Raw genomic sequence first — 10,768 nt, 5'->3', positions numbered from 1 at the left:
ATCCTACGATAGTTTAATAAACGAAATCAAAATGAAATAGCACCACGTCGAGTTTTCAATGATGAGATAAAAAATTAATCAGCAGTTCAGGAACTAATTAGTCGACGATGATTTCGAGTGTAGTTCATCGGAGAGCCTTGAATAAAGATGAAATCCACGACTGCTGGATTTTATGCTGTGATAAAAATGAAGAATATAAGAGGAGAGTTGAAGAGGAGAGTTGAAGATGATATCTTGAAGAAGAATTAATGAATTGTGGATGAATTCCGAATTCCAATTACTCGAGGCTCCCAGAAATGTACACTCGAAAGCCACCGATATTAAAAAAATATGCACACCACCTTCACAACGATTGGTACCAAGTCGTATTCGCGATTATCCAGTTCAATTCTTGCCGCACTTCGATCGAGCAAATCTGCCCTATTGACAAAATCGAGAATATCGAATGAAAATGATTCAAATATACTCGAAAGCTCGATCGAAGGCGGCCTACGAATATACCGAGTGTTCGATCTGTCAAACAGCGGATTGTCACCAAATGTTTTTGGCGCGAAAAGTAACGACACTTATTCACAGGATACTAACACACTGCTTTCTTCAATTTAACTGCAATATCTTGAAACTTTAACGATCTCCATGTGAAAATGATCCAAAATTCTTCCAAAAAAAAAAAACACTCAGATCCGCGACGGTCTTCGTTCCTTCCGGGCTCTGAGGTGTATCTTCAGGTACGAAACGACCCGCGAATACCGCAGGGTAAACCGTAGCCGATTTTGGTTCTTGTTCCGCCGACTTCCAGTGGATCACTATTAAGCTTGAAGCTAGACTAAAATAAGTGGAGACGTGCGTTGTGACGTCACAGTAATGCCCCCTACCCTTCGTACGACTTTATGCCCCCGCACCTCGCGGGAGATCCTACTTCATCTCTCTGCCCGTTTTCCATTCTCCTCCCCCCCCCCCCCCCAGACCCGCAGCTTCCACACTCCGAAGACCTTACGGTTATCTATCTTTGTGGCAAGTACCTTGCTGACCCCTTAGTGCCAAAACTTGCAGCTATTTCAAACATGTTGAACTGATGTATCTCCTCCTCAGGAACCACGATATGTGAGACGAACGCGTTAATCGTCGGTTCTTCTCTAATGTTTCGTGCCAAAGGCCAATTCTGTCATCTGTGCAACTTGCACGCAATATTAACCGTTGTCAGATGAGGTACTTTGAATAAGAATAAACTCGATACACTCGCGATTCCGCTGTTCGGAATTTCTCGTTAGTCGATAGGTTGAAATAAAATAAATTGGTATCTGATTCGAAAGATAATTAACAGTTGGCGCATTGTAGTCTGGTATTTTCATGCGCTGGCAATTCAATTGGCTCACATCCATTTGGAAGACCTCGCGTCCGCTGATTTATGATAAGGGAACAAGCGTTCCTTGTTTTCTGAATAAAATCGTTTCGGATTATACAGATCGAATGACGCAACGGCAATGATTTGTCAATGCTACCGCAAAACTTACCCCGTTCACGCGCCAGAACATGTTTTTTTGTGTGGAGTTGTTTTTTTTTTTTTTCCAATCAGGAAAATAGAACCGAAATCTATACGAATGTATTCCGTATAAATGAATGATTGCAGAACGACAAGGTGTTTTTTATGAGACATCTTTGATCGATGAGAGTGGCCCCGGTGCGAAATCCGGACAGGGACCATTGAAAGGTTCCGCCGGTAAGGGCGGAATAATTCAGGGACCTAGCGATGGCTTGATTGAGCTTGACCAAGAAGGTCATCCGATAGGTGAAGTTCTTCAAGCGGGTGACGAAACGCTACCGTGGCGTCAAGGACGCGTGAAACACAGACCTCGGGTAGCTAACGTAACACCGTGGAGAAAGGCTAAGCCGAAGTCGAGGGACACTTCTCTCGACAAATTACAACAGGCCAGACTCGAACATCAGGTAAAACCTTGGACGGAAGAAGACGTTGTGCTGAAAAAAGCACCGCACACGATCAAGGAAATTCCAAAAGAAAAACTGGAAGAGGTTGAACTGAAACGCGTCAAGACTGAAAAGAAAGAGATTCGAAAATCTAGCGTTGAACACGTGGATCTCAAGCACATATCCAAGGATGTCATTAGCACCGACGTTGACGAACATGAAGTTCGAACAGCTCCTTCTACGCAGGGACCGATTCCCTGGACGGAAGAAAAGATTCAGCTGAAGAAAAGCAAACCGAAAAGTGAGCAAGTTGAAGAGGAAATGATCGATTCCGCTACCGATTACGTAGAAACGGACGAGACTAAGCTCTTGAAAATACGCAGGGTCAGTAGAACGGATGTCCAACAGAAGACATCTGATAAACCTAAGCCGTGGACCGAAGAAAAAATCTCTTTGAAAAAGGTGCAAGTCGAGAAGAAAGAAATACCCAAGGAGACAATAGAGGACGTTGAATTGAGACCGGTGAAACCTGAGAAGCAGGAAATAAGTGAATTGAAATTAATACCTGGTAAACAGAATGTAGTCGAGCGTGATTCTCGATTGCAAGAAGAGTCTACCGTGGAATATCTTGAATCGGATGATACGAGTCGCTTGCATGTCAGAAAATCGACTGTGGAAGAGATCGAACGTAAAAAAGTTGATAAGCCCAAGCCATGGACGGAGGAGAAAATTTCGCTGAAGAAGGTACAGGTAGAAAAGAAAGAGGTTCCCAAAGAAACGATAGAAGACGTCGAATTGAGACCGACGAAGCCTGAGAAACAGGAAACTGATAAATTGGAACCAAAGCCTACCAAGCAGATGAAAACCACTCGTGATTTTCAATCACAAGATACGTCGACGATGGAATATCTGGAGTCAGATGACACAAGTCTCTTACAAGTTAAGAAATCGACTGTGGAAGACGTCGAACGTAAAAAAGTTGATAAGCCCAAGCCATGGACAGAGGAGAAAATTTCGCTGAAAAAGGTAGAGGTAGAAAAGAAAGAGGTTCCTAAAGAAAAAATAGAAGACGTTGAATTGAGACCAACGAAGCCTGAGAAACAGGAAACTGATAAATTGGAACCAAAACCTACCAAGCAGATGAAAATCACTCGTGATTTCCAATCACAGGATACGTCGACGATGGAATATCTGGAATCAGATGACACAAGTCTCTTACAAGTTAAGAAATCGACAGTGGAAGACGTCGAACACAAGAAAGTAGAAACTCCCAAACCGTGGACGGAGGAAAATATTACCTTGCGGAAGTCTAAGGTTGAAAAAACGGAAGTTACGAAAGAATCGATTCTGCAGGAGGTTCAACTGAAGCCTAGTAGGCCTCAAAAGCAACCTGTTGAAAAACCGCAGGTCGAACGAGTGGATCTACAGCCTCTGAAAAAACCAAAGAAGACCGAGGTGTCTGTTACAAGACGCGAGTCTTTGAAAACTGAGACCTTCGAACAGAGCGTAGTTGAAGAGCAAGAAAGTGAAGAGGAGGAGAGCAGATCTTCTCTGCGCATCGATTGGAAAAAGGATTCCATTACAAAACCCATTCCATGGACGGAAGAGGTTGTTAAACTGAAGCCTTCCAGTCGACCCAAGGTTGAACCTCAGATCGAGACCAGCGAACAGATTACTTTGAAACCCAAAGAGAAACAGGGAGTATTTGTTGAAACGGAAGACACGTCATTATTGAGTCTCGATAAAAGGACCAAAGAAGAACTGAAATCAGCACCGGAAAAGGTGAAACCTTGGACGGACGAGGTGGTGACATTGAAAAGAACTCCGAAAGTAACGAAAGAAATTCAGAAGCCCGAGCAGGAAGAAGTTCAACTTCGACCGCTCGCAGCTGGTAAAAAACCAACAGACAGCGAGGTCACAAAAACGAAGTCAAAGTCAGGGAAGGACGAATACCGAACCGAAAGTGACACGACTACCTTGAAAATAGATGTCGACGAAGAGCTTATCGAAGAAAAACAAGAAGAATCCACTGCCATTTGGCGCAGAGGAAAGAAAAAGCCAGAACAAAAAGTACCTGATTCTGTTGTAGAAAAAACTAATGAGGATGTGGTGCCGGAAGAACGCGTAACTGAAGAAATAAGCGTAGCCTGGCGTAAGAATAAAAGAACTCAGAAGCCGTCGGAAGAGCAAGTTCCTGAGGAGGTCATACCTGAGAAAGATGAACCTGTTGAAAAATCTGAGTTACCTTGGCGCCGCGGAAAGAAACCTGGAAAAGTTATACAGAAGAAAGATAAATTGCAGCCCGAAGATCAACCGGAGGACGATAAGCCTCAGGCAAAACAGATCACCGATACCGTCAAACCTGACGAAGAAGAATCTAAAGAAGTAGCTGATTTGCCTTGGAGACGTACAAAAAGACCTGGAAAAATAATCGAAGACAAAGCGCAGCCTGAGTTGGAAAAATCATCCGGTGAACCTCAGCCAGAACAGGTCGACGAGCAACCTCAAGAACAGCAGCCAGACGAACAGACATCAAAGTTACCATGGTTGAGAAAGAAGGACACACAGCGTAAGGTGATTGAAAGGAAAGAAGAACAAATTGAAGATATAAAATCGATCTCTTTGAAGCCGGTAAAGCGAACGAAAAAACCCGAAGAGCGTGACGACACAGAAGTCGTTCAGTTGAAGCCAGTCAAACATGAAAAAACGGAAGAAGATACGACTGACGAAATAAAATTGAAACCTGTTGAAAAACTGGAACCCGAAGTTGAAATGAGCAAAAAGCCGGTTAAACATCTGGATCAAAGAGAGGAGAAACCGGAAACCAAGATAGCTGAAAAAGTTAGTACAGAGGTAACTGAAAAACTTTTGCCTTGGCAAAAAAGAAAAATACCACGGGAGGATCAGCCGGAAAAACCGTCGGAAAAGAAAGAAACGACAGTGGAGTCAGTGGATGAAGTGATAATCTCAGAGCGGGACCTTGTGACTAAGGAGACTTCCACTCGTGAAATAGAGAATGTCGAAAAGATTGAAGTTAAAAGAGAAGACCAAATCGAAGACATACGAAGTGTGAGTTTGAAGAAAGTTAGGCGTGAGAGAAAACCGGAAGTAAAAGAAGACAGAGAAGAGGTAGTGCTGCGACCGGTGAAGAGGATACCTAAAGATGAGGAGACTAGCGAAGCAATCAAATTGAAACCCGTTGAAGTCCTTGAAACTGAGGAAGACAAACCTGAAAATGTTATGCTGAAGCCCACTGAACAAAAACTTCCTGTGGAGAAAAGCGACCAAAAAGATATTCTCAAACCTGTCAAGCGGGAAAAGAGACCAGAAGGGATCAAAAAGGATGAAAATGAGCTGAAACCAGCTGATAGCAAAGATATTGAAAAAGATGTCGAAGAAAGACCCGTCCCTGAAAGACTGCGCGAAGAATCTCTACCGGAAGAGCAAGTGGAACAGAGTACTGCTCCTTGGCGCCGTAGTCAGAAACCTAAGAAGGTAATTGAGCAAAGTCTTCACGAAAAACCCGAAGAACGTCCTCAACCGAAGCACGATGAGGTGGATAAAGATCAGCCAGATGTGGAAGAGGCACACCAAGAAATTATAACAATTGATATTCTACCACGAGGTAAAAAGACCAAAACCACTAAAGTAGTGACAAAGAAGGTTGAATCCCAAGAAGATACATCATCAGTGCCACAACGCGAGGAAGAACATATTGAGGTAATTAAAACTGAAGAGACAGTTGTTGTCGAAGAGTCGAGGCTAGAGGAGAAAAAACGGAAGCCGTCCAGACAAAAGCAAATTCCTGATCAAAAACCAGATGAAGTTGAAAAAGTTGATCTCAAGCCGATTCCGAAGAAAACTGCTGGGACCGAAACAGCGCCCAGCGAATCAAAGTTGAAACCAGTTGTGGAAAAAAAGATCGATGATGTGAAAGAAGAGAAACCAGAAGAAATACCACAAGAGCAGACTGACCTACCCTGGCGCCGGGGCAAAAAGAAGCCGCTTACCGAAAAAGAAACAACGCAAGAAACATCCACTGTAGAAAAGGAAATCGAGGAAGCCGAAGTGACTCTATGGAAGGGCAAGAGAAAGCCAAAGGCACCTGAAGAGCAGAAGGAAGAAGTTCATCTCAAACCAATTCCACAAAAAGTACAAGATGAACCTACGCCGAAAGAAGAACCAGAGCACCAGGTCGACGAAGTGAAATTGAAACCTATTGAAAAAGTGGAACAGAAAATCGAGGAAGAAACAGAAGTTACTTGGAGAAAGGGTAAAAGGAAACCGAAGGCACCTGAAGAGCAAAAGGAAGAAGTTCATCTCAAACCAATTCCACAGAAAAAACCAGAAGAGAAAATTCCAGAAAAAATTGAGCTAAAACCTACGCGCGAAGAAAAACCAGAGAAAAAAGTGGAAGAGGTGAAACTGAAACCCGTAAAGAGAGAACGAAAAACGTCGGTTGAGGGAGTGGAAAAAGTAACTTTGAAACCTGTGCCTAAAAAACCCATCAAAGAATCTGCGGAAATCACACCTGAAGCTCCACAAAAACCAGTTGAGCTTCTTCCAGAGAAAGTTGAGGAAGCCCCGGTGGAAGAACAACCAGTTGAAAATACAGAATTACCTTGGAAACGTGGCAAAAAACCCAAAAAGCCCGTTCAGAAGATTACACCAGAAGAAGAAGAGAAATTACCGGAAGAAGTAATTCCTGATGAATTAAAACCGGAGGTTACCCCTGAAGAGCAGCCTGAACAACAAATTGATGAAGTTCATCCCAAAACCGTGAAAAAGGTTGAGCAAAAAATTGAAGAAGAAACCGAGGTTACTTGGAGAAAAGGCAAACGGAAACCAAAGGCACCTGAAGAGCAGAAAGAAGAAGTTCATCTCAAACCAATTCCACGAAAATTACCAGATGTACCTAAGCCGAAAGAAGAACCAGAGCAACAGCTTGACGAAATCAAACTGAAACCTGTTGAAAAAGTAGAACAGAAAATCGAGGAAGAGACAGAAGTTACTTGGCGAAAGGGTAAAAGGAAACCAAAAGCACCCGAAGAGCAAAAAGAAGAAGTTCATCTCAAACCAATTCCACAGAAAAAACCAGAAGAGAAAATTCCAGAAAAAATTGAGCTAAAACCTACGCGCGAAGAAAAACCAGAGGAAAAAGTGGAAGAGGTGAAACTGAAACCCGTAAAGAGAGAACGAAAAATGTCGGTTGAGGAAGTGGAAAAAGTAACTTTGAAACCTGTGCCTAAAAAACCCATCAAAGAATTGACTGAAGCTCCACAAAAACCAGTTGAGCTTCTTCCCGAGAAAGTTGAAGAAGCCCCGGTGGAAGAACAACCAGTTGAAAAAACAGAATTACCTTGGAAACGTGGCAAAAAACCCAAAAAGCCTGTTCAGAAGATTGCATCAGAAGAAAAAGAGACATTACCGGAAAAAGTAATTCCTGATGAATTAGAACCGGAGATTACCCCTGAAGAGCAGCCTGAACAACAAATTAATGAAGTTCATCCCAAGACTGTGAGAAAGGTTGAGCAAGAAATCGAAGAAGAAACCGAGGTCACTTGGCGAAGAGGCAAAAGGAGGCCGAAAGCACCTGAAGAGGCGAAAGAAGAAGTTCATCTCAAACCAATTCCACAAAAAGAACCAGAAGAAAAAATTCCAGAAAAAATTGAGCTGAAACCTACGCGCGAAGAAAAACCAGAGGAAAAAGTAGAAGAGGTGAAACTGAAACCCGTAAGGAGAGAACGAAAAACGTCGGTTGAGGAAGTGGAAAAAGTAACTTTAAAACCTGTGCCTAAAAAACCCATCAAAGAATCTACGGAAATGACACCCGAAGCTCCACAAAAACCAGTTGAGCTTCTTCCAGAGAAAGTTGAAGAAGCCCCGGTGGAAGAACAACCAGCTGAAAATACAGAATTACCTTGGAAACGTGGCAAAAAACCCAAAAAACCTGTTCAGAAGATTGCACCAGAAGAAGAAGAGAAATTACCGGAAAAAGTAATTCCTGATGAATTGAAACCGGAGGTTACCCCTGAAGAGCGGCCTGAAAAACATATTGATGAAGTTCATCCTAAGATTGTGGAAAAGGTTGAGCAGGAAGTTGAAGGAGAAACCGAGGTCACTTGGAGAAAGGGTAAAAGGAAACCAAAAGCACCCGAAGAACAGAAAGAAGAAGTTCATCTCAAACCAATTCCACAAAAAGAACCAGAAGAGAAAATTCCAGAAAAAATTGAGCTGAAACCTACGCGCAAAGAAAAACCAGAGGAAAAAGTAGAAGAGGTGAAACTGAAACCCGTGAGGAAAGAACGAAAAACGTCGGTTGAGGAAGTGGAAAAAGTAACTTTGAAACCTGTGCCTAAGAAACCCATCAAAGAAACGACTGAAACTTCACAAAAACCAGTTGAGCTCCTTCCAGAAAAAGTTGAGGAAGCCCCGGTGGAAGAACAACCAGCTGGGAATACAGAATTACCTTGGAAACGTGGCAAAAAACCTAAAAAGCCCGTTCAGAAGATTACACCAGAAGAAGAAGAGAAATTACCGGAAGAAGTAATTCCTGATGAATTAAAACCGGAAGTTACCCCTGAAGAGCAGCCTGAACAACAAATTGATGAAGTTCATCCCAAAACCGTGAAAAAGGTTGAGCAAAAAATTGAAGAAGAAACCGAGGTCACTTGGAGAAAAGGCAAACGGAAACCAAAGGCACCTGAAGAGCAAAAAGAAGAAGTTCATCTCAAACCAATTCCACAAAAATTACCAGATGTACCTCAGCCGAAAGAAGAACCAGAGCAACAGCTTGACGAAATCAAACTGAAACCTATTGAGAAAGTGGAACAGAAAATCGAGGAAGAGACAGAAGTTACTTGGCGAAAGGGTAAAAGGAAACCAAAAGCACCCGAAGAGCAAAAAGAAGAAGTTCATCTCAAACCGATTCCACAAAAAGTACTGGAAGAAGATATTCCAGAGAAAATTGAGCTGAAACCAACGCGCAAAGAGAAACCAGAGGAAATAGTAGAAGAGGTGAAACTGAAACCCGTGAGGAAAGAACGAAAAACGTCGGTTGAGGAAGTGGAAAAAGTAACTTTGAAACCTGTGCCTAAAAAACCCATTAAAGAATCTACGGAAATTACACCTGAAGCTCCACAAAAACCAGTTGAGCTTCTTCCCGAGAAAGTTGAAGAAGCCCCGGTGGAAGAACAACCAGTTGAAAATACAGAATTACCTTGGAAACGTGGCAAAAAACTCAAAAAGCCCATTCAGAAGATTACACCAGAAGAAGAAGAGAAATTACCGGAAGAAGTAATTCCTGATGAATTAAAACCGGAGGTTACCCCTGAAGAGCGGCTTGAACAACAAATTGATGAAGTTCATCCCAAAACCGTGAAAAAGGTTGAGCAGGAAATTGAAGAAGAAACCGAGGTCACTTGGAGAAGAGGCAAACGGAAACCAAAGGCACCTGAAGAGCAAAAAGAAGAAGTTCATCTCAAACCAATCCCACAAAAAGTACCAGACGTTCCTACACCGAAAGAAGAACCGGAGCAACAGCTTGACGAAGTCAAATTAAAACCTGTTGAAAAAGTGGAACAGAAAATCGAGGAAGAAACCGAAGTCACTTGGAGAAAGGGTAAAAGGAAATCAAAAGCACCCGCAGAGCAAAAAGAAGAAGTGCATCTCAAACCAATTCCACGAAAAGAACCTGAAGAACAAATGCCAGAAAAAATTGAGCTGAAACCCACTCGCAAAGAAGAACCAGAGCAGAAAGTAGAGGAAGTCAAACTGAAACCTGTGAAGAAGCATAGAAAACCTCATCCCGAACAGGAGAAAACAGAACCCTTAGAGGCTGCACCACAAGAGAAAGTAATAGACGAAACTGAAGAAATTCCACAAAAACCATCGAAGGCTCAACCAGAACAACTTGAAGAAAAGCCCGTGGAAGAGCAGCCTACCGATAGAGCGGAGTTGCCTTGGCGTCGCAGCAAGAAATCTAAGAAACCCATTCAGAAGCCAGTAGAGAGTGAAGACACCGAGAAGTTCGAGGAGCTGGAAGCAATCGTACCGAAACCAGCGGAAAAAGTAATCATGCCAGAGGATGTAGAACAAGAAGAGTCCGAGGTCACAGCTGAAACAATTAAGCCTGTACTAATCAGTGATACGGTTACTCAGAACATCGTTGAGGAGACTGTAACTTCTGCAGAGCAGATCAAGATAGCTAAAAAACAGAAATCGGTTAAAATAAATACCAGAGCAATCGAGATTATCGATGACAAGGTGGATGAAGATACCGAAGATATCGTTGAACTTGATATCAGTTCGATATCGAAGAAACGACCTGAAAAAGAAGAACCGGTAGAAGAAACAGTCCAGCCGGAAGAACCAAAACGTAAACGAAGGCAACGGACGCAAGTCGATATTTCCGTTTCTGATAAAACTAAAAAAGTCGCTCCACGATTCATACAGAAGCTACAACCAGTTATCGCTGAGCCGGATAAGCCAGCCAAATTTACTTGCACTGTAGTAGGAAATCCGTTCCCGGAAGTAACTTGGTACAGAAACGAACAAGAACTTCACGCTAGTGAAAAGTATCTCATGACGGTTGTCGAAACAACAGCAACCTTGGAGATAACAGAGGTCAAAGAAGAAGACGTCGCGATGTATTCTTGCAGAGCTTCGAATCCTGCTGGTGTTGCCACTTCGACAGTGAATCTAGTCATATTCGGTAGGATTAAATTCGATATCGTGATAGCGTGTTGTTAGCGAGTGCAATGTGTGTCGCATGGACGTTGTTCACCCCTCCCAAAACAAATTTTTCATTCAATTCCCAGCGGTTTTCTATTCCATTAATTTT

The 10,768-nt window shown here is 42.7% G+C and overlaps 1 protein-coding gene across 3 annotated transcripts in view; it reads left to right on the top strand.

The window, feature by feature from the left end:
* Positions 1–1,605: 1,605 nt before the first annotated feature.
* The window catches only part of LOC105687949 (titin), a 61,000-nt gene continuing 51,837 nt past the window's right edge, over positions 1,606–10,768 (top strand). For 2 of the 3 annotated variants that reach the window (XM_048659764.1, XM_048659762.1), the window contains exon 1: positions 1,606–10,639. In XM_048659764.1, coding sequence (XP_048515721.1) covers positions 1,621–10,639 — 9,019 coding nt within the window. In that variant the 5' untranslated portion in view covers positions 1,606–1,620. The remainder of the gene's footprint in view (positions 10,640–10,768) is intronic. The other variant, XM_048659763.1, reaches the window with a different exon arrangement.

The sequence above is a fragment of the Athalia rosae genome, chromosome 8 (genome assembly GCF_917208135.1).
Source record: "Athalia rosae chromosome 8, iyAthRosa1.1, whole genome shotgun sequence".
Classification (NCBI taxonomy): domain Eukaryota; kingdom Metazoa; phylum Arthropoda; class Insecta; order Hymenoptera; family Athaliidae; genus Athalia; species Athalia rosae.
Note: the sequence above shows the minus strand (reverse complement) of the source record. Positions and strands in the feature narration are given on the sequence as shown.